Source organism: Lutjanus erythropterus, chromosome 15, assembly GCF_056507025.1.
Source record: "Lutjanus erythropterus isolate fLutEry1 chromosome 15, fLutEry1.hap2, whole genome shotgun sequence".
Lineage (NCBI taxonomy): Eukaryota > Metazoa > Chordata > Actinopteri > Lutjaniformes > Lutjanidae > Lutjanus > Lutjanus erythropterus.
The window spans coordinates 35,642,670-35,667,488 of record NC_139331.1 but is presented as its reverse complement, the minus strand read 5'-3'; the positions used below and the strand labels follow the sequence as shown (position 1 = coordinate 35,667,488).

The window sequence follows — 24,819 nt, the reverse complement described above, 5'->3', positions numbered from 1 at the left end:
TTTTACAAACAGAAAAAAGACAAACACTTAAAGGGACAGTTCACCACAAAATCGCACAGAAAAAAACCTAAACAGACGAGGTGTGTGTGGGATGCCACATCGATGTGGTCAGCTCCGGTCAGATGCAGACTCAAGATTTCAAACAAAGTGATCACAAGCAGAGGATGACGTAATAAGCTGCATTTATTGCATAATAATAAGCTGTGTCACCTGTGACCTTTGCAAAACAGCAGCTCGTCATGAACACAGAGTGCATGATTCACTGCTGCACTTTGTCTTCCTTGACATGGAGAACAATTTAACTGTCAGCATGATATGAATAGAATAAAAATGTTAAAGTCACATTTCTTCTTTTGTTTTAAAATGATGTGAGATCAACAATTTGGAGACTTCCATAGGCAGTGTGGGAGAACCACAGACTCCATATGTAGGGATCTTCAACATTTCTGGGTCTTAAACAGATTTTCAATGTTTGCTTTTATGTTTTCTTGTCAGCAGCGTTTATGCTAACTTGATCTGAGCGACCTCCGCCGTCTGCCTCGTCTTACTTCTGTCTGATCTGTCCCTCTCACATCAGTACTCTTGCTTGGCTTCAGAGTTTTGGAGAAAAACATGAATATATACATGTGGTCGTCCGTCCCCTTTGTTAGACCTCCATGCACACGTTAGCTGACCTGCGTCCCATATGCACATGCTTTGCAGTAATTTGTATGGACTTGTATAGCAGTGGCACTTACATCCAAGGGTGCACAATTAATCCAGATCTGAATTTTTAAAAATAGGAAAGATGTGTGAGAAAACATCATTATAATGAGGTACTGTAGAGCTGCAGAGATGACCTGACCTAAAAATCTTTGTTCTCCAGATGAAAGAAAACATGTTTGTTTGGTTCAGACCTCAATAAATATCACATCATCATGACTTTTTCAGTGAAATGTGATGCAAAATTGACAATCACATATTTTAATTGCAGTTTCAGTCACACTAATTGCTATGACTCTTTTTTTTTTTTTGCAGCCCTACTTACATCCAAGAGTTTCTCCAACAATGAAAACAGGTTAACTAATGTTTCTGCACAGAGGCTCCTAACAAACACAAATTATTGCTTCCCTAATGAATGAGTGTTTGGTGTAATTTTGGAATTAAAAAATGCCAAACCCTGGTGAAGTTCTCTGATGTACAATTATAGGGAGAACACTTTATAAACAGCACAAATAAGAGCAAAACTATGTATGTTGATTATTTGGTGAACTGTCCCTTTAATTCTTCAGTGTTCCCTTAAGGAAGAGTGTGAAAATAAAACAAGCAAAGAGCACATATAAAGTTAGACTACAGTGACACTAAAATGAAACACTGAGAAAGTACAATAAATAAAAAAATAAAAATTGAATAAATTAGTAAATTAATAAATATGAAAACAAGTAAAAAAAAAAAAATCTAAACAAATAATGAATTGATCCTGCTAACAAGTGTCTCTTTAGCTTCAGTTCATTATTAATCTTCAGTTGTAGTTCCCTATCTGTCCACCAGGCGGCAGTCAGAGCTCAGATTTCCCACGCTCCCCTGAACACCACGGTTGTTTCTATCATGACTCATCGCCTTTATATTTCAGAGAAAATGAACAGTTTTGTAGTTTAATATCAGTGTATTATTGGGGTCAGAGGACAGTCCAGTCTAACAGCTGCTTCTGCCTTGCGTCTCTCCTGCAGCCGATAAGGCCTACAGGGACATGAAGGTCCTGAAGATGAGCCAGTCCATCATCGTCTCAGGGGAGTCCGGGGCCGGAAAGACGGAAAACACCAAGTTTGTGCTCAGGTGAGGGTGATGATGATGTTTATTCTGCACCACAGAAACGACGAGTCTCTGCTGTAACTAAAGTCAGGAAGAACTCCCTGAATTTCTCTCTAACTGTCCCCGTCCTGTTCTCACAGATACTTGACAACCTCTTATGGAACCGGTCAGGACATCGACGAGAGGATAGTGGAAGGTAAGATTCACTTCAGCTCTTCGTATCTGTGAAAGTCAGAGTTCCTTCTTTTATGTGACTCCATCTTTTCCTCCTCTAATCCTGCAGCCAACCCGCTGCTGGAGGCGTTCGGAAACGCAAAAACCGTCCGAAACAACAACAGCAGCCGCTTCGGAAAGTTTGTGGAGATCCACTTCAATGAGAAGGTCCTCTGCAGTCTGCACCGCGTTCTCACAGAACAGTAACTTTAAACTGCAGAGTTTGTCTCCTGTGCACTCTGCTTTACAAAGAATGAAAAGTTATGAATAAAATATGATGTGTAATAGCTGTACTTATTTAGCATAAACTGTTTGTGTTGATCTTCAATTCTGAATGTGTATGAATATCTCTGCATTCATGAATGAACACAGTATTCCTGCTTCACCTCAGATGCTTGCACAGCAAAAAAACAAACTAATGATTCTGCAGTTTTTATCGTTTTTCTCTTTCGTATCTGACACAGCCGCAGACCTGCATCTGTACTATAAATCTGTATATTTTCATACATATTAAAGTGTGTTTCCTGTCCATGTTTTTGTGGTCAGAACGCCGTCGTTGGCGGCTTCGTGTCTCACTACCTGCTGGAGAAGTCGAGGATCTGCAGACAAGGTCCGGAGGAGAGAAACTACCACATCTTCTACCGACTGTGTGCCGGAGCCCCCGAGGACATCAGGCAGAAGTTCCACCTGAGCTCCCCGGACACGTTCAGGGTACGAACACGCCACAGTTTCTCTTTAATGTTTTCTGAGTTTATTTTACTTTATTTAATAAAATATCCTCATATGGGTTCAGGACCATCATGTTTTAGAGCTCCCCTCAAATGTCCCAAAGTCGACTTTCAGGGGAGTCGAGCTTACTTTATCTCCCCCGTCATTCAAAACAGGTAGAAAGGCTTTTAAACCACAGTCCTACTGTTGGTGTCTCTGTGCTGCACAGTTTTTAGCCTCAAGTGAACATTAAAGGTTCTTTTTATTTGCACCTGACAATCTTAATGTAGGTGGAAATGATCCAAGGATAAATACCAGGGGGCAGACTGGTCACTTAACAGAAATAAAACCACGTGTAGTTTGTATGACCTCTGTGTCCAAAGGCAGTGGAATAATGTGCTTATTTCTAGGCCACATTTAATATATGAGTCAGGATCATTATTACCAGAACGATGTAACAGGAAGAGGGTTACGTATGTGAGCAGAGGATAACTGGATAAATCTGGATTAAAAACATCTGGGTGAAGCAGCAGCTGTTCGTCATCTGTAAGTGTGAATAACTGAGATATTTAATTTAAGTGATGCTTGAATCTTCAGAGAAACATATTTTTAGTGAAGGATTTCTCTCTGTGTTTTCATGTAATTGATAAAGAACAGATGTTCGACAACATCTGGAGTCTCCACACGAGACAGTTGTGTCTCTATGTACTTAGAGGTGTGATGACACAGAGCTCGTCTGCATCATTTTGTTATCGTGTGTGTGTGTGTGTGTGTGTGTGTGTGTGTGTGTGTGTGTGTGTGTGTGTGTGTGTGTGTGTGTGTGTGTTAGCGACAGCCAGTCCCAGCGGTTTGATGTGAGTGATCCTGACCTTTGACCCCCTGAAGGAGAAAAGAAGAAAACACAGGAGACGCACCTCCTCAGTGGGGTTTTCATGTCATGGGAACATTAACACACACAGAGGGACGTTTTAAAGGCCTGAGAATGTTTAGCTAACGTTAGTTTAACAGTTAAGGATGAGTCTTGAATCTCACTGGTACATTATGACTACTTCAGGACACGAAACTCAAAGTTTAGGACTTGGGACCCGTCAGTCTTTGGACTTGAGTGAGAAGACGTGTGATTTACTTCTGACTCGCAAAACAATGACTTGGTCCCACATCTGCTTCACACTTTCTGTCCACCTCAAAGATCACATTTCTCCTGTGGTGGCGGTGATGATGATGATGATGATGATGATGATGATGATAATGATGATGATGCAACAGGTGATCAGAGCTGATAGAGTCCACTTAGACCAGAGGTCTGCAACCTTTATGATCAAAAGAGACATTTTTAGAGAAAAGCAAAAAGAAAGAAAAATCTGCCTGAAGCTTCAACCATTAAATTTTCAGAGACATTTCTTCTTTGTTGGTTTGTCCTTCATAACAAACCGAGGGAGACTGGAGACTCACCACCAGCAAAAAATAGAGGAGAAGGTGCTGAATCCCAGACGCAGTCTGACGCGTTTTTGGTTTACACTGTAAAAAGGAGAAAGTTGACAAAGCTCAATATTTTAGTTTTGAGTCCAACTCAAACTCTTTTTTTAGGTTAACTTGAATCTTTGAGTTTTAGAAACACCCCAAAAAACTGTATTTCAGAAATTGTAAAGAAACCTCACTGAAGTGAAAGTTAATAAAGGTTTAATAATCAACACCATTAAATTTTTAAGCCCCGAAATCATGAGAAATCACATTTTGACTTTTTTTTTTTTTTAAAAATACAAATTTTCGGGGATCTCTCCAAGTTCAAGTTTATCTAAAGAAGAAAATTATCTCAACAAAAGATTATAGGTCGATAAAACTTTGTTTAGTTTATTTCAAAACTTGAGTTTGATTAAAAACTCAGAAATTTAGTGAAAACAGTTGCCTTGAGTTTTCTCATCTTTCTTAAAAAAAATAATTATTTTAGGGCTTCAACGATGAATAAATGACAGTTATTCATTTCCATACAGTTTTTTGTCAAAGCCTCTGAGGAGGTTACAGACCTCTGATGTAGACAGACTGACACACAGATGAAGAACGTTTACCCGCTCGGGTCTGATAAAAGGAAATAACAGTTATTGTAATCCGTTTACACACATATGTTAAAAAAAGCACATTCACACATACACCCTCCTGCTCACGGCCGTGTGTCTGTTGTGGACACCAGGGGGCGTCACCGAGCCGTCTGTGAGCCCTCAGTCTGTCTGCAGCAGCAGATCTTCATTAAAGCTGGAGCCCATCTGGCTGCTGTGCTCTCTCTGCGCCGTGCAGCATCAAACGGTCGTGTTTACCGTCAGGTTCGTTCTCCGTTAAACGTAAATCGTTCACCTCCAGTCACAAACACAGAAATCTACAGTAATGGCTGCAGTGAAAGTGGATAATGCACACATAATGGCTGTTACACTTCTGCTTCTGCTCAAATGAAAAAGAGGTATCGATCTGCGGTCGTCTCACCTCTCACTGCTCTAAACTTTAATCTGTTCAAACAGCAGCAGTTTACACTTAAACTTGCAGAAACTAGATGCTTTCCAAGTCCTAAACTTCTCCTCTTCTTCTCTTCAGAACGTACTGACTCTGATAAACTGGAGATTCTTTCACTGGAGATAGAAGAAGTAAAGAGGCCAGACATGAAAGTGTGTTTACATCAATGCACAAAGAAAAACAACGAAAAAGTTAGAATTAGTATCAGAAGAATTGTTGAAACAATATCTGTGATAAACACAAAAACAAAACAAACACAGAAAAGTTTAATGTTCTTAAGAACCCATTTTTTTTCTTTAGAACAGACAAAAACTGTTCTGTGTTTAATCACACAGAAAAAAATTAGTTTTAATGTAATCACTTAAATCACTTTATATTCACTTTATTGCAGAGAGTTAGATGTGAATTGTCTTTATGATGCGTTCAGTGTCTGCTACGGGTGTCAGCTGATGAGCATCAGATATAAACAATGACTTAATGCTGTTATAGCAATACTGGGTTTAGAGCTGCAACGATTAATCAATTATTAAATTAATCACCAACTATTTTGATAATCGATTAAGTGGTTTGAGGAATTTTTGTAAGAAAAAAAGTCCAAATTCTCTGATTTCAGATTCTTAAATGTGAATATTTACTGGTTTCTGGACGTCGTCTTGGACTTGGGGAAACACTGATCAACATTTTTCACAATTTTCTGACATTTTAAAGACCAAATAGTTTCCTTATAGATCTGATATTTGTGGACAGGACGGTGCATTTGGTTATTTCATAAATTTATTACAGGTCTTCTGTGAATATGACAAAATGTGCTGGATCAAAACTAGAACCAGAACTAAGGTTTTAGACTGGCCTACCCAAAGTCCTGACTTAAACCAAAGCAATACAAACACTAGAAACAAAAGTAAAAGTCAAATAAAGTATAATGATAAGTCTTAATGGCTGTAATAAACATAAAAAACAAAAAAAAACCTCCAGATGCTCTGAAGTTTTTCTTTGAGCTGAGGTTGAAATCACACCTGATTCTCTCATAAAAACAGCTGAGTCATCCTCGTCTCCTCTGCTGCTGCTGGAGGAGAAAAAAAAAACATTTTTTTGAGCACACTTTCTTTTTCACAGAGTCATCCCTTTATTGGCAGCATCTCAGTTCAATAGTCTATTCTCACCTGCGTCATTCTCGGGCCTTAAAGTGCCGACGCTCGCTCCACGGGCTCCGCCAGCGTCCCCCTGCAACTTATTACACCTCCCGCAGTCCGTTCAGCAGCTTCTAATGGCTCCATATATCTACAGTTTTCCCTGCTGGTGGGAAAGTAAAAAAAGATTCAGTGAGCTCTGTGATAATAGAGCTCAGCGGCCGTGATGAACTCCTTAAGTTTTGATTGTGGGCCAGAGGGAGGGATGAGCTGCGTTCAGGTCCAGGCGGGTTTGTTCAGGACGTTTTTTAAAGCTGTCTTCGGAGTAAAGTGATTCACAGAGTGCAGATAAGAGCTGAAGGAGTGCAAACACCCGGAGAGGTGAGAGGAGGGTGTGTGTAGAGTACTTAGTGTATCTGCAGGGGTGGAAGAAGCACTCGGATTGTTTGCAGGAGTAAAAGAATAAATACCAGCGTGGAATTGATGTAAAAGTCTCTTATTAGCAACTGGATTTAAGAAGAAGGAAGGACTTAAGGAAAGATCAGATTGAGTTAAAGAAAAGAGAATAAAATGAATATGTATGCTCCATTTGTTTTTAACATTTTAGTTTTCATTTATCAGTATTGTAGGTCCACTGCAAAGACAAAAAGTTGAGAAAACTCAAACTCGTGATTCTTCTCAGACAAAAATGTCTCTTTTGATGGTAAAGGTTGCAGACCCCTGACACAGAGGAAGGAAAACTAGAACACAGGAGACAGGAGGGAGTGTTCTTTAAGATAAGTCTTCAGATGCACCTGAACGCATCATCAGTGATGTATCCTGGGGTGTTGGGTCGCCCCAGCCAATCAGCCGTGGTTGATCAGGTCGCGGTTTGTGTTAAGGAGGCCCTCATTAGAAAACTTAGGCAGTATCTTTATTTTTATTTTTAGCGGGGTGTACAGTATCATGGCTGAATAACGGCTCGACTCGACTGTCCTCCACTGCACATAGGTCTCTCTTAATGTGGGCGGAGCAGATCAGCATAGTGACACAGAAACAACACAAACTCAGGATCTCTGTTTTATCTCTGCAGCTTTTATCAAACTTCACTGCTCACCTTTTCCTCCATAATGATGATGTTTTTGATGCCACCTGAGATCAGAGGTTGTGTGACCTCAGAGCGATGCTGACAGTGTAATGGAGTAATCTCAGGTGTTTCTCCTGCTCCACTGAGACCTGCCGGTCCTGAGCGGTCATCAGGATCCCTGGTGGAGCACCTGATTGTGGTGCCAAGTTTAGTCCTTGTGGGCAGGAGCTCAATATCAGATCCCACGGTCCCTCATCCTGAGCAAAGCTGACAGTTTGCAGCCTCCACTCAACCCCAGCTTAACAGGTTTGCTTTGCAAGACTTTGTGCAGTCAGGGAAGTGACGCGGTGCAGTTCAGTTGGTCCAGAGATCTGTCCATGTGATTCTCTGGTCCATACCTTCTCCCTGCTCGTCCACGTCCCCTGCTGACTCATACCAACAGACTCTGTTTGAAAGGAAATGAAGTGTTAAAGAAAGGAGGCAAGACAGAAGGGAAGAAATATAGAGAGAAGGAATGAAATGGATGGAAAGAAGGAAAGAGAGAACATAAAAGGAAGGGGGGGCAGAAATGAGAGAGGAACAAAGGAAATATAGAAAGAAGTGAGACAAAAATGCAGGACACAGGTACATATATATGGAAAGGTAGGAAAAGGAGGAAAAGAAAGGCAGAAGAAAAGAAGTGCAGAAATGAATAAGAGTGAGAAAATACGAAAGAAAGAAAAGAATGAAACAAAATAAGAGTGCAAGGAAGGAAGGACACAAATGAGTGAAGAACAAAGGAAATAATCAAGGATACAAGAGGGTAGGACATGAATACATAAATATGGAAAAAGGTATAAGCAAGGGAGGCAGAAAATAAAAAGAATAAATAAGAAAGAAGTAAGGAAACAAATCCATATGTTGGAAGGAAATATAAAAGGGAGGCATAATGAAAGGAAACGAAAGAGAACAACATGAAGGATGGCAGAAACAATCACAAAGGAGACTGAAAGAAGGAAGGAAAAGGGAAATGAGGAAGGCAGCAAAGAAAGAAAGAAAGACAGGAGAGCAGTACAGAAGGAAGGAAAGAAGTAAACAGCATTTGAAAAACAGGAGGACAAAGGACAAAAGAATGAGGACAATAAAAAGGAAAAGAAGAGAGGATACAAGGAAGAAATTAGAGGAGGTGTGAGGAAAGAAAAGTAAAAAGAGTGAAGGATGAAGGAGAGGAGTAAAGATGGAGGGATGAAGGTGAATCTAGCGGTACTTCAGGAGCTTTTCTCACATTAAACGTCGTAACTTCGGCCCTCAGATAAATACGGTGGACTTAAAACTCTGATATTTCTCTCGGTTGGAGTAAACAGTTAGTCTCCACCTCAGCGTTCAGGGGAACAGATCTGAGCCTCGAGGGCGACACCGGCCTCTTTTGTAAGACTTCGATTGAACAAGCGTTCGCAGAGGAGCAAAACCAGAGGAACAAAATGGAGAATGTGTCCCATCTGCAATCTGTTGACGGAGACGGAGGGCTGAATGAGGCTGAAGGCTTCCCTGTGGCTTCTGCTGTAATGAAACTTTTTGTTTATGTCCATCTGCTCCACCTAAAGGACCCCCCCCCCCCCCCCCTCCTTTTCTCCAAAACAAGATAAACCTCGACTCTCTCGTCCAAACACACCTGGGAAGTTTGTGTCGGAGTCGTCATTACCTCGATTCTCTGCTCGTAGCAGGGGAGGCCAGCTGGAGGAAAGCCATTAAAACTGCTACCGAGTCGATTAGCAAGAGGATGGGATTGCTTTTTGTGAAAATGCAAATTAAATTATTGGGATGAATTCTGAACAATTGAAATCGACAGAAAAGTAGAGTCATTTTTCCTTTGAAAGTGAAGAAAAGACATGAAGATTATCTCTCCAGGAAGTTTTTGGATCAGAAAGTTTCACATCTTTCGCACAAAAAACTTCAGTGTGCTTCAGATGAAGAGCTCGTCAGATTGTTAGCGGCTCCTTAAAACTCCCTTTCGACGGCGGTTTTGGAGAGCTGCATCTCACGGTGTTTGTTATGTTCTGAAGCGAGTATGGAGGGTTTAAACGTCTCTCCAAAGCTCTCTGCATTCATCTTTACACAAATACCTCCATCATTTTTTGGTGAACAAGTGTTAGACCATGAATCTGAAAGTGTGTGCTGTTATCTCCCTTTGTACAAATCATCACATCCTGTTCTTCTGTTTGACAGCAGGCACATCATGAAAACTACGTTAAGAGACATTAAAAATGCATTTTTGATATTTATGTTCAATTTATTTCCTTCATTGGAAGTCCCTCCAGGCAGACGATGCTCAAGTACCTGCACTTTTGACCTTTGACCCCTTTGTCTCATAGTGTAAATGTCTTGAAGTATTTCTAGGAGACTCTCTGCCATTTTCTGGTTATTGCAAAGCTGTAGTGTTTAAAAATCCTGCATTGTAAACTTGCAGTCTTGCTTCACTGCCTTTGTTGCCACTTTGCTCAGTTGATCGGTGCATCACTGCAACCAGCCTGCAACCACAGGGAGGAACATTCACAACAATAATAAACCTCTGATTGAAGGTCAAGTTAAGTTTTTTTAGTCCACAAAACTCTGCTGGAGTTGCACAGGAAATTTCTCATCACATCACAGCATGCAGCCATAGTGAATCAAATCTCCTTATCATGTTAATGTTTGACTCTAACAGCTGCTTTCTTTTATTCTCTAAAGTTTTCTCTCTCTGTGTGTTGCAGTACCTGAACAGAGGATGCACTCGGTTCTTTGCCACCAAAGAGACGGACAAACAGATCCTGCAGAATCGCAAGAGCCCAGAGGTACAGAACGCCGCAGCCCGACTCATTTTATTCTGTTTTTATGAACCATTTTCATCAGCAGCAAAGTTGAAACAAGTTGACAAAGTGGTCATAAAGGAGTGGGTGTAGTTTATGTTATGTTCTCTTGTTTTTTTTGTGTTGAAGTAAATGTTTATGGAGCAGTGCGGCACATTTCAGGCCATTATACAGGAGTTGTTTTGTTATTTGTGCGAGACGGTAATATAACATCCATGTGACAGAAGACAACGAGAAAAAATGAGTGCACAGAGTGGAAGAGAGGGAAAGAAAAACAATATGAGACATTATTAAATCTGACTTTACTGTTTCTTAATAAACTATCTTGTCTTACAGCTTTAGTTTCTACACTCAAACACTGATGTATTAAAGTTTGAGCTCCTGTAATAAGCAAAGCAATAATAAGCAAAAGATTTCTGCTTGAAGTAGCTGCCAAACACACAACATTATCTGCAGTGGAAATAAGATTTGGACAAAGAAGATAATTAGCTGAGCAGAAACAGATGCATCAGATGATACAGAATGTGTATTTATTGTTATTAATGCAGTAAAGTTTTGATTTTAGAGGCTGATTTGTTGTTCGCAGCTGTTTAAAACTGAGAAGCTCCACACTTTACTTACTTAGATTACATTATTTCATCTCTTTCCTCAGTAAAATGATGAAAAATGTCAGAAAATAAAGAAAAATGCCCATCAAACATTTCTTAAGCCCAAGATGTTCTCCTTAAATGTTCAATCTACAGTCCAAAACCATGAAAATTTTCGGGTTATTATCACATAAGACAGAGAAAAGCAGCAGTTCCTCACTATTAAGAAGCTAAAAACCAGAGTTTGTTTGTAATGTTTTGCTGTATAAAATGGAATAACTCAATCTTACTCATCATTTCAGCTCTTTTCACTTTTCAATTAACGGTGATATAAAACACACCCGCTGCTGAGGCTCCCGACTGTTCAGTGAATAAAGCACAAAATTAGTGAGTTCAATCAGTCCCACCCAGAAACAGCTCCAAACAATGGAGTCCAACAGGAGGACACTCTGTTTGACATTTGCAGGGTCACTTGGTGACTCCACCCACATAATCAGCTGGGCTGCTCATCACACAAAAGCAGGATCCTCACAAATTGGACATCACAGTAAAGGCTTTCTAGGCTTTCTAATGTTAATAATAAATCAACTAAACACAAATTTCCAAACTTTTTGACAGGTTTATAAGTCAAATATTGCTCTCTCCAAACCAACCAAACTCCTTTGACAAAATCAGTCATTTTAGCTCAACGAACACAGGATGTGCCGGTCTGCCGTCTGTTAGTTTGTGATATTATGTGACTTTCAGTGTTTTAAACGGTCGGTTTGCATTCACCAAACTCACACAAAAGCACAAACAAACTGACCGATCAAGGCAGCAGTAGACCAGCAACTCCTCTGATCTGTGAGCTAAAATCACTGATTTCACCAGTGGAGTTTGGTTTGTTTGGAGAGAGGGATATTTGACTTACAGCTAAATTCCAACAGGCTCGATGCTTTTGATTCCACCAGCAGCGCCTCAACATGTCGGATACAGCATCAATCAGCACAGAGCAGATCGAACGGGCAGGAAGTCAGACACAGCAAATGCAGGGAGAATATGGTTAATTTTCAAAATAAAAGACTGTGCAGACTCACTATCATGCAGACAGACAGACAGAAAAGAAACTATTTAACCACATAGCCTGTTTATCCATGGTAGAAGCATAAAGAACAAGGAAAGACGACCTAATCAACAAAATATGAACAAGTAAACGTAATCAGGCAGGTAAAACAGCTGTTTCCTGTCAGAAAAGGCTGCCTGACAGCAAGGAAAAGCGGTGAAAATATTCTTAATGATACTGAATTTTTTAGGTGTCTAAAATACGTGTTGCTGCTGACTCTGTCCACAGCAGGACATTAGCTTAGCATCCTTCTCCAAATCTACTGTAGCTAACACACTGACTTTGGACTACGGACTGTCCCTTTAAAGACACAACTTGGATAGATTTGCTTTACTTTCCACCGCTGCAGATGTTAGATGCAGTTTGAACTTTATTTCTCTTAAGAGTTCATGAACTTTTTATTAAATTAGTGTTGTACGGTAGCTGCAGTTTGCTCGTGTCCCCTGTGTTCGATTCTCAATCTCACTTACAATCTCATGCAAACTAAGACCAAAAACATCGAAACCTCTCGTCGCCCTGTGGGGTCGTAACAAAGGAAACAGTCTCTCTACAAACTCTGTTAGCGCCTCCTTAAATCTGACTCAGCAGATTTGATTTAGATGAAGTCCTCCAGCCTCCAGCTCCTGTTGTCTCCTCATGGTTTCTCTCTGTGTGCAGGACAGATTAAAGCTGTGATTTACATCCCATCACCTCCTCTATTATCTCCCTGTTCACTGTATCTGTTAATCCCTCTGATGCTCTTTGTCCGACTCTTTCACGTCTCCGTGCCGTTTCCTCGGTATCTCCTCTCATCTCCTCTGCAGAACAGATTTATCAGCTGTGATTCTGATTATTGGTTAGTCTCAGTAACTCTGTTTAATCCCCCTGTATGTGGAAACGCCATAACCAAATCCTCTGATAGGACTGCTTATTGCAACAGGGTATTATTTTCTTTCTTTGTGTTTCTACAAGTCGTGAAATTATTTCAACCACCAACGAATGAATGCAGTTTCAGCAGATTCCTTGTTAGGTGAAACCAAAGGGATTTTTTTTTTTGCCACGAGAGAAGCAACTGAACTTGTAGCCAGATATAAAGATTTTTCTGTAAATGTAGAGACCTGCTGGTGCCAGCTGGAGGCTGCAGCAGCGTACAACGTATTGATGATTTAGTTATTTCTAGAACCTTACCAGTGTTTATATGATGATGAACCCAAGAATCAACTCTAAAAATGGCTGTAAACACAGATATAAATGCTGAAATTGCAAAGAATCCAGATATAAGTGCGAAAAAAGATTAAAAACCCAGATACAAGTGCTAATTATTGTCAAGAGCCCAGATTCCAATACTGGAAATGGTTAAAAACAAAGATGTAAGTGCTAAAAGTGGCTAAAAACTCTGATGTTAGTGCTAAAAAAGTGGTAAGTTGCAATTAATTTTCTCTTCAGTTCGCCACATTAAAAAAAAACAACCAAGTTTGTTTGAGCTCTGTAACACAACAGATGATTGTCACAGTGTAAAGAAAATGGCCCTGGGTTTTAGAGAGTTTCTTCAGGAAGTCAGATTTGCCACTTTTTATTTGAGTGTTTGTCTGGACGCCCTTAAAAACAAGATAATGCATTTCAAGAAGTTTAAACTTGTATGCACTTAATTTGATTTTTTTGTTTTCAGGAATTTAATGTGGAAGATTTCCAGTTTTGTTTTCAAACTGGAGAAAATAAGTTTGGTCTGCACTCGGTGATGAAGTGACTTTATTCGATGCAGTTTTGTTTTCATTTGAACTTGTTTGCACCTTAACGCGATTTTCAGCAATTTGTCTGCAAATAAGATGAAAACTTGTGCTCTGACCTCGAGCAAAAACCAGACAATAGAGCAGGGAAAGCTTTTGCGAAGCTGCGTCTGAATATATGTGTGTAATTATGAGGGTTTGCTCTGCGACAACCTCTTTAAAAAGATGAACCTCAGCAGCAGATTATCTCGACCACAAAGAGCCTCTCAGACATTTCATTAGTGTTTGTGTTGTTGTGTTTTTAGCCTGGAATTCCTCTCCGCTGCAAACCAGCCACGCTTATATAATCTAATAATTTTCAGAATAAGTTTAGATGCTTATATTCACACAGCAAACATTTTAATTAGCAGCCTGGCTGAGAGGCTCAGCGCGGCACAAAGACTTCTAATACGCTGCATTAATAAGAAAACCTCATCATGTGAAATGAGCTCCTTCCTTTGCCTTCAGCCTTTGATTAATTATGCACAAGTATTCCATTACTGCCGCCGTATATGGCGTTCCCCACAGTACCGCATTATTAATTATTATAGGCATTAAGATGAACATGGACAGGAGATTGGTGCTCTGCTGAACATGGAGAATAAACGGAGGAATTCTCCACCGAGATGCTTAAATGCAAACCTATAGACTCATGATTAAGTTAATCACTGTCTCTGAAACAGAGAAGAATTACTCTGCAAGTCTTTGCATTTGCATTGTCAGAACATAAATAATGTATCATCATTTCACTTTTCATATTTTCTTGCATATCCTTACCCATAACTATTTAATATATTTCCGCATGAAGTGCAGAATTAGAAAAGAGTGTCGCTGGCTGTAAGTGCAGGATTTGCCATGAGCTGCTGTTCTGGTGTCTCATACCAGCATGAAAACTACGACACATTTATCTTTATTAAAATAAAAAAAACATCAGTAAACTCGACAATGTTTAACTTTAACTATGAAAGTTATTAAGTCAAGGTACTTATATACTAAATGAACGTACAGTAAGGTCATATAATGCAACATAACACTGATGTAAATGTAACGTAATGTAATATAACGAGGCAACATTAAGTTTTTCAAAGACATATTGTAATGTAATGCAGCTGAGTGTAACATCACATCCTGTAACACAGGGATCTGCAGCCTGCGGCTCCGGGGCCACGTGAGGCTCTGTGGCCCCTTTCCAGCAGCTCCTCGTGTTTTGTATGCATTTTAATTTTCATTTAGCATTTTGTAGACCTAAAGTGATTCTAACATTCTCCAAATGTAAAAATGTGCAGAAGCGAGTCTCGAGTCTCCCTGGACTCGCTGCGGATGCCAAATTCAAAAAAAGGGAAAAATAGAGAATTTAATAGTTGCAGCTCCAGAAAGACTTTATTTTTTCCTTTGACTCTTTTGAGAGTAAAGGCTGCAGATCCCTGCCTTTACATCTCATCACATAACATAACTATAAATCATATTGTAATGTAACCTCCTCATGTAATACACATTGTCTTATATGATTTGATATTTAAAAACAGTTATACACACAGTGTAACGCAGCATAATGCACATTTATCATTTATGATTTACCATTTCAGTACAGTTACACATAACAAACATTTGTCTTACTTACTTTAAGCGCTCCGCTGCAGCCTCTCTCTGGACTCTAACGGTGAACTCAACCTTCAATCCAAACGGCAGAAATGTGCTTTTAATTGAGGTCGTAACTATAAAGTTAAAGGAGCAGATGTCACCCTGATGGGTCAGGAGATTGAAATGGGAGTGTGAGATCAGTTTGGTGTCGCCTCCACAGACCAGTTATCTCTGAGTGTAGTGATGAAGAGGAGAAATAAACTGTACAGCTGCCTGCTTCTCTTCAACACTTTCTTCTCTACTAACTACAACTAAATAAGTTCAGTACCAACCAGTCGGCATTGTTCCAGGCGGATAAAGAAAAGTTTTAAATGTGAACATCTTAATTTCAACATTTGATTTGTCAGATTTATTTCATATCCTCACATCAATGCCTCATTATTTCTTATGTGATATATTATTTCCTCTTTCCTTCACTCACTTGTTGTATGATTCTAGGCATGTTTTAGACAAACCACACTTTCTTTACACTAACTTCTCTCAGTGACCTGCAGAGATAAATAAACTGATGACATCCTGCATCATTATTTTGATAAAATATACGCAAACAGCCAACAACAGTCAGATCATGCATTTTTTTTACAGCCTGTTCTCACTCCCAACGCGTCAAATACAGCAGGATTATGTTTTAATCACAGCTGTTTCCTGGTAGAGTTTGGATGTTTTGTATGGAGTTTTTATCCTGGAGGAACGGCCTCAGAAAAGTTTTGGTTCCGTGAAATGATCCTACTTTATTTCACTGCAGCAGAAAACGAGCCTGCGGAGACTCGGGCTAAATAAAATTTGCAAACAATCCCGAGCTTTGTCCCCAATTCACCGGGAGGGACGAGCGGGCACCGGGACAGCTCAGATAATATCCAGTAAAAATCACAGGACCACAGGAGAATCGCTCTGCATTCACTTTAAATTTCAGGTCAGATTCAGGTGAGATAAAACAAAACAAATAATGTGGATTGTGAAGTCTAACCCCTCCTGCCTGGTGCCTCGGGGTAATAAAAACAAATGCACAGTAGTATTACTTGCAGTTGTGTTTGAGGTGAGGTGTAGTTGCAGGCGCTCTCTGCTGTAATCACTGATAAATGATGTGCTGTATGTCTCCTCACTGCTCCGTCTCGTATCTCACAGGATGACAAGGTGATTTGGTGTTTCTCCTCCTCTTCCTCCGCTGGTTTAAGAGACTCTTTTTATCGATGTGAATGTTGGGACCGCCGGGCTCACATCTCCTCTGAGTGTGTGTGGGTTAATGCATGCTGATTTTTTTTTTTTAATCTTCCTTTCACCTCTCGAGTGCTTTCAGTGGTTTCCTACTTTCCTCTGCTGTGTAGAAACTTTAGAGTGTTTCAGTCGAAGTGAAGTCTCTCATGGTTGCCTCTCTGTCTCTCAGAATGTCACAGTGCAGAGGAAACACGCCTCCACACACCGTCTGTGTCCACTTCCTGATCTGTAACCTGCTGGACAGTTTCAAAAGCACATCAGAAAAGAAAAAAAAAAGCTGATTTGAAATTTGAAAAGTCTCCTCACGTATCGATGTTTAAATTTTATGTTCTAGGAAATGGTCTCATCATAAAACAATAATGTTTATTAGCTTAAAATCCAGTTTATTGGCGAGTCTGCACTTTTGACCAGCAGCCTCATCAGATCGCTGCTTTCACAGCGCTTCAGTATGCAGAGAGCAGTTATGATTTTTAATTTGTAAAGATTGTTTTTGCTGAATACAAACCCCCCGAGATCCATGAGCTCCACGATTCATGAACAAGTTTTAGTTTAGTTTTGATTTAAAGTGGAATAACATTTCCTTCTGTAAACCCAACTGATTCCAGAACAGCAGCCCAAATCCACCTTTACAGTTCAGATGAAGATTGAAGTGTTTTTATTACGTCTCGTGCTACATGTCAGGTTTCATAATGACATTATTTAGGTATTCTCAGGTATCTTTAATGCTGTTTCACTTTTGAGTTTGTTGTTTCCTGAAAACCAGTTTTAAAAAAAGATTCATGCTGCATTCATGGACGTATACCAGTTTAGTATCCAATATAGGGCTGCAACTAATGACTGTATTCATTATGAATTAAACTGACAATTATTTTAGTGTAAAATGTCAAAAAAAGTGAAAAATGCTCATCATAATTCCTCAGAGCCCAAAGTGACGTCTTCAGATTTTTGTCCAACCAGGAGATCAAAAGCCAGAAGACAGTAAATCCACACATGAGAAGATGGAATCAGAAAATGTTTGACATTGTTGCTTGAAAAGTGACCGAAACAATTTAGCAATTAAATTGGGAGAAACTGGATCATATTTGTTGCAGAAAATATTTCCTATATGTCCTCCAACTTCTCAGTTTCAACTTCTCAGATTTATTTACAGAGTTCTCTGATGGACAGATAGCTTTACTTGTTGCCAAAGTAGCTAACCGCTAACTGCTGCCAACTATAAATTTTAGATATTGTGAAGACAGGCTACTTCAAAATAAATCTATCCTGTGTATAGCGGTCACCGTTTTTACATTAACTACTGTGGCGCACAGCTTGACAATGTCCTCAGTTCCGCTTGTGATTGGCTAATCAGGAATCCCCTGTGGCGCTCACTGAGTCAATTTCTTCTTCGAGTGAAAAACTGCTGTATCTTGTCGTGATGCCAAACAAATCAGTCAACTCAGCGGAGTGAACGGACTCAAAGATCTGAACCTGATTGGTCAGTTCTAAGGTCTGTTATTTCTTTATAACAGACCGTTTCTGTGAAGAACAGACTGATGTTATGGATGCAGTTCTGACTGTAGACTCTGGAGGAACAATAAAATCATTTTTAAATCCATAAAATAATTTTTAAATGAACATTTTGTGTCAAATTATTGTTTTTTTGGGTGAGTACCGTGTATTAATGTGCAGTAAGTGAGTCATTATTGCAAAATAAGCTCCTTCAGGATGACTCAGGAGTCCTGCATCATCTTACATAAACAATTATTTATTAATGAGATACAAAGTGCACATCTTGTTCTCAGTTTAACTTTGTTTAAACAATTTTAATGTGACATTAATTATGTGAAACTTTATTCATGAAGCACAAACAATGTAAACACAGAATGATAAAACAGTTAGACCTTTCCTCAAAATAGCTGCTGTTTTCCTCGTGTTCTTATTCAGAAAATGCCAAAGAAAACAACATCAGATTCTTAATTGTGATTAATTGATTAATGATAAATCATTAAGACCTGTAGGCCAAAGTTTCAGATCTTTTCAAATCTTTTTAAAACTTTGTGAGACGTCCTGCTAACAGAAAAACAAACAAAAATATAACCTTTATCCATAAAAGAAACAAAACAAAACCTTTGAAAGATTCAATAATCCAACAAAAACCTGCCCTTTGGTTGACTCGTGTTTGTCTGACTCATGTAAAATAAAATACACATTCTGTTTGACAGATGTTCAGGTTTCTCAGGGCTCTTATCTGAGTTTGAGTGGCATTTTTCTTTCCTGACCAAAAACCAAACACTCCACAGAGAAGTTCATCTGTACATAAATAATATCTGCATCCTCCATGTCGGTCGTTCGAGTCCTCTGAGCGTCGGTTTGCAGCGATTGTTTCCTTCCTGCTGTTGATTTACTTTACTTGACTTGAGGAGCCTCGGTGAAAAAAAGCTAAATGAAAATCCAATGAGAAGCTGATTAAATAGTGGAACCAACAAAGCAGTGGAATTCATTTTCTACTTAATTCTATCACAGGGGACACAGTGGTTAGCCTGCAGATATCATCAGACTGTGACATTCTTGAGAGGGTTATTCAGGTGTGTGTGTTTCTTACCTCGCTATCTCTTCTTCCTCTCTGCTGCACATTGAGATATTTAATTCTGCTTTCATACAGCATACTCAAGGAATAACAGAGGTATATATATATGTTTGCCCAGTACGTGTTGCTCTGTGTTACTGCAGAAAAACAAAGTGAAGTCAAAGATTAGTTCATGGCAACATGAAAATAAAGATGAAATGATTCTCAAGACTGATTGGAGGCTGAAGGTCAGCCTGATTTTTAAAAGGCTGGTTTGACAAAGACACGTTTGATTTAAATCACAGGTTTTCATTGACCTGAGTGTCAGAGCAAAGGAAGCACACAAAGAAGAGAACGGGTAGAGAGGCAGGTAAATAGACGAGAAAGGAGGGAACGAAGGTTAATTGTCTGGAGGGAGAAATGAAAGGAAGGTCAGATTGTTGAAGGTGAAGAATTGAAGGATGGAAGTGAAGTTAAAAGGCCAGAATGAATGCAGATGGTTGAGAGGATGTAAGAAAAATTAGGGTAAATAATTACCAGGTAAAGTTGGTGTGTTATTTGACGAAGTCGTCCGAGGTCAATAACCGTCTCTGCTCTTGTCTCGTCTCTCAGCACATGAAGGCGGGCCCTCTGAAGGACCCGCTGCTGGACGACCACGGCGACTTCAACAGGATGTGTGTGGCCATGAAGAAGATTGGTCTGGACGACACGGAGAAGCTGGACCTGTTCAGGGTGGTGGCCGGCGTCCTGCACCTCGGAAACATCGACTTTGAGGAGGCTGGGAGCACCTCAGGTGAGCCGCAGTGATAAAAAAACATGAAGATTATATAATTATTATATAATAAAATAATCATATGAAGGTCCTGTGAGGGTTCGGTTCTAAACGGAACCAACTGTGAATGTAGAGGAACTGAAGAGAGAGAAGAAAAATTTAAATTATATGCAAATATGAACAAACTAACTGAATAATTCCTGAAGTGTTAATTAGTGTTTTACCAAAACTAATTTTCCAAAAATGAATATTTGAGACTCTTTGAACAGCTGTGACTCAGGGCTGCCACAGTGAGGAAGTTTTCTCACGGGTTAATAAACTCGTGACAACACCGGTGTTACAGATTACACCGGACATTTTACAAGAATAATTTACGAGTGATGACCGCAGGCTTCCTCTCCAGCTACAAAATTAAAAATGGAGCTGCAGTGACCCTCCAATCCTGAGGCAAAGCAGGAAAAAATGCATCTGAAAAATTGCCACAGCCTAATAAATTTCCTTTTTTATAAATTTTAATATTTTTGGGGGCTTTAATGCCTTTAATTTAAGGCCCTCACACATGATCTTGCAGTAAAAAGACCTTGCACTGGCTGTCCCAGTGTTTTCCTATGGAGAACTATTTGAACTTTGACCTTGTTTGCCGCTGACCTTTCAAAGTGCAGCCAGTGAAGGAACCACATGGACAAATCTAGTGAGACTTTTGCAAAGACTAAAACAACAGGATGTCTGCCACCAGCTCTCTGTGGAAATACTTCAGAATATTAAACAATGAAGCTGTGATGTGTGCGCTGTGCTCCAAACTTTATCCAGAACGGTCTGTTTCCGGTGAAATTCTGGCAGACGGCAGCATATGACGGATTTACCTTCAACAGTTGGCTGTGGTGAAATGCGCCTCTCATGAGAGACGACCAGAATCTCCAGAAGAATCCGTCTGAAATCTCACACTGTGCGAGTGAGAGTTTTTTGAGAGTTTTGCTTTTTAACTTTAAGTGATCACTGACTTTATTATGCCAATTATACATGACACTTCAGCGCACGCAGTGAGAGTCTGAACAGCCTCAGAACGCAAACAGAATATGGAATCTGTCTCAGCTTAATATCATGACTTTAAAAACACCAAATGACTTGATTTAACAAATTAAGTTAGTTTGTAATAGTTGGTTGAAAGTTGAAAAGACATAATGACCCGTCTTGCCAAAACAGCGGCGTATCCTGCTGCATCAGATGAGTACGTGACAGTGGACTATTTTCACTATTTTTCTGAACTTCTGAAAAACTCCAGAGCTGGAAAACGTGTTGCGTTATTATGACAACCAGCAACTGTGAGTTATTATGAGTTTTTATTGCTGTGATTTTATTATTTTATGCTTTTTTCTTCTGTTTTATAAACATAACATAAAACATAATTAATGTAACAACAGTGATATGATAATTATTGTGGCACCGCAGCAAATTTGGAAACCTCTGAGACAGACTGGAAATAGAATCGTTATATTTTTCTGTATTTAAAGCACCTCATCGTGACGATAAATGGTTATAGCAGCTCGAATCTCATTAAAATAATTAAAAAAAAGCTTTTGCTTTCAACATATTTTGGTTTCTTTTATTACTTCAATAATATCACAAGAATCAAAAACCAATTAAATCCAAAAACTATCTGAAAATAGTCCCTCGTTCTGCACAGATCACTCTCATTAGTCACACTTTTCATTCAGTGTTAATGAATAGGAAGGTGTCCCTGGAGTCATTAATGCAGAGACATATGAAAGGCTCAGAGTTTTGATGCGATGAAGAAGACCTTGAATTAATTGAGGCTCAAGTTTATATCTCAAGAAAACAGAATCAATGTGCAAAAAAACAGGCAGGAAGCTGTTTAACACAGATGTCAGATGTGGCAGGAATGTAGAAAACTAACAAAATACAACCTGCACATCCTGACAAGGACACAGAAGCTCAAAGGCATCGTCAGAGGCTCTTTGTTAGAGAATAATGAAGAGCTAAAAAAGCTAATGTGCTGTGACGTGTTCGTCATCACATTCATGAAACTGTTCTAATGACTCTGTGGACTGAAATTCAGCCTCCTGTGAACCAGAAACTGCCTTGAAATCTGTGATTTTAAGGGTTTAAGGCGAAGCTCATCCTCACTGTTCGTTCATTTGGTCTTAATTGGTTACAACATCTGCAAAGGTGAACTGTGGTGAAGCCTGAGTATCACATTTAATCCACGGTGACCGGAACGGGACCCTTATCCTGCAGGATGACAGTTCACTGAAACGACCTGATTCTGACTCCGTGTTACGAGCCCCGGCTGGCCTGCAATCAGCCAGAGGAAATTAAAGTTTAACACATACAGAACGTCATAAAAAATGAGCTTTAAAGAGAGGAAAAGGGATTTTTTTTCAAGGTGATGGTCATGATTTTTTAGTGACGAAAAGTGTGGATGTTTTAATTCACAGTGTGAAACAGTGTGACAAACACGTCACAAACATCACATCAGAAACAAATTTAAGGTATCTACTGGAGTATTTCCAGTTAATGACACCCCTACACTCCTACTTCACTACATTTTGGAGGGAAATATTTAACTTTTTACTAGGCTGCATTTCTTTAACTACGAAATTAGATTTCACACAAACCATGTGAAGAAAATGATGATGCTTGGTAAAATAATAAACTACACTACCCAAGCTTTTTTCCCTTGGAGAGCTAAAACTGAAACTTCATGGAAGGCCAGGGGCCAAAAGCAAACATGGATTGTATTGACTTGATTTTGTGAAGATGCAAAATGGTTTGAGAATCAAAAGTTTCCTTAATTGACTGACTTCCTGCATGAAGTGCAGCTCTGCCTGCCCATGTACAGATAATAAACAAATAACTAATAATTAGGGATAATTGATAATTTAAAGAACATTTTGCTGCAATTATTATTTAATGTACTATTATCATATTATTGAAACTTGACTTTGACTTCAGACAAATGACTTGAAAATACTTGACTTTTTTCATCAAATATTTGCATCTTTCTAAATGACAACTAACATTTTGTTTTTTAATCATTATTGGGCGATTGATCGTGCAGTGAAGCAAACCTGGCAACCTATCAGGATGCAGCAGAGGCCACAAAAATAGTCATTAGTTGCAGTCAATACTTTAAGTATTTTCCTGATACATATATACTTGAGCATATATGAGACTTTTTCTTGTAACAGAGTATTTTTACAGTGTGGTATTAGTAGTTTATCTTACAAAAAGTGGTTGAATACTTCCCCACACCACTGCCTTTGCTTATTGTACCTTACATTTGGACTCGGGGACCACAGGCATGTTGCGGAGAACGGTTCATCATCTCCTCTAACTGATGAGTTTTCAGACCGCGGCCCACAGCGGTCTGTGATTACATCAGAAACCATCCATCTCGCCGGCTTTTCGACTCCTAAACGGCTCCGGTTTGGTTCCTGAGAGGCGGATGCCATTTTGATCTCATCCCTCAAGACTCTGCTGAGCTTTGATTGATCGCCGTAATATTCAGCCTCCGTCTCCATCTCTTCTCACCTCAGTGTTGTCGTGGTCAGAGAGGGATGGTTCTCGGTATCGGGCGAGGATTTCCCTCTTTATTACCACATGTTTTTCATTTATAATTAAAACCTGAAGGAATCGTGACAGGCAGCTTATGACTGACATCTCTTGAATTATTATTTCTTTTTAATTAATTGCATAATTTAAAAAGTCATTAATTAATTATTCAATCAGTCTTTTCAAGGATTAAATTCTCTACATTTCAAGTGGCGTGTTTCAGCATGGTTGCCTCGGATGCTCCGCCCCATCTCACGCCTCATTTTTCACCGCCGTTCAGACTGTAAACCCTGCAGGGAGGCTCACTTTCCATGAAAATCAACTGATCCTTTGAACTTCAACAGTGAAGTTCCTCCGCTCTCGGTTCCTCCCCAATGTTTTCTCCCGCTGCAGGGAAGCAGCTGGGCGCCTATTAAAGAGACTGGTTCTCACGGCGGGGGGCGATCATGGAGCGTGTTTTACAGCGAGCGAGAAGACTGTGTTCAGTCAGAGGAGGCAATCATCCAGTTTTGGAGACGGGCTCAGCTCAAAGTCAGCAGTCTAGAATAGAGGTCTCTCCAGGGGGAGGTTTTAGGGAGCTCTTAAAGAATGTTTATTTGTATTTGGGGAGGCCACAAGAGAAGACCTGTAGAACTCCGATTATACAGAGCCGAGACTCAGCCAATGACAAACACAACCACCCAGAAAATACAGACTCTTATAAATAGCTGCCTTCGAAGAATCTCACAGCGCTGATGGCTCGACTCATCAGAAACACTGACCTGTGGCAGAGAATCAATCAGTGCCCAGTAGAGGACGTGATCTGAAAGAGAAGATGGAGACGGAGGCTCAGACAGCCCTCGCCCACAGGGGAAGATGGAGACATATCAGGAGATCAGATACCGGAAAGACAAGTCTGGAAAGGTTCCCAAAGACTCCAGATGTTTGCAGAGGTTCGTCATTGACTCCAGGACGACTTAAACGACTTATTTCACATATAGGATGATGTTTTTCTTCATTTAGTCAGACACACACAACCATCACTCCAAATGGACGCAGGATATGCGAAGCAGCCATGAAGCGTAGGGATACGTATGCGAACACATAGTTAAAATCAAGTATAATTCCAGCCTAAGTGTCTGACAAAATCATGGAAAGGATCCCTACTTTAACCAAACTCGACAGCAACAAAATAAACCTCAACAAACCGCAACAAAGAACACCGTCTCGGTTTATATTTCTACTGTTTCAACAATCTCCAGCCCTGGATTGGTTGAAATAATACCTTAATTCACAGAGTTAGATGTGAAAATATCCTGGGTCTACACTAGGGTCGGGCTGATGGACGATACCATCGTGTCCATTCAGAGTTACGATAGAGTCGCTGCTTGACTTCTGTTTTTGACATGTGGTAGAGAAAAT

The 24,819-nt window shown here is 39.7% G+C and overlaps 1 protein-coding gene across 2 annotated transcripts in view; it reads left to right on the top strand.

The window, feature by feature from the left end:
- LOC146314840 (unconventional myosin-VI) overlaps window positions 1–24,819 on the top strand; it is a 196,396-nt gene that overhangs the window by 40,324 nt on the left and 131,253 nt on the right. For both annotated transcript variants that reach the window (XM_084737001.1, XM_084737000.1), the window contains exons 6-11: window positions 1,710–1,815; window positions 1,932–1,987; window positions 2,075–2,172; window positions 2,551–2,715; window positions 10,140–10,220; window positions 19,686–19,866. In XM_084737001.1, the coding sequence (XP_084593127.1) occupies window positions 1,710–1,815; window positions 1,932–1,987; window positions 2,075–2,172; window positions 2,551–2,715; window positions 10,140–10,220; window positions 19,686–19,866 (687 nt within the window). The remainder of the gene's footprint in view (window positions 1–1,709; window positions 1,816–1,931; window positions 1,988–2,074; window positions 2,173–2,550; window positions 2,716–10,139; window positions 10,221–19,685; window positions 19,867–24,819) is intronic.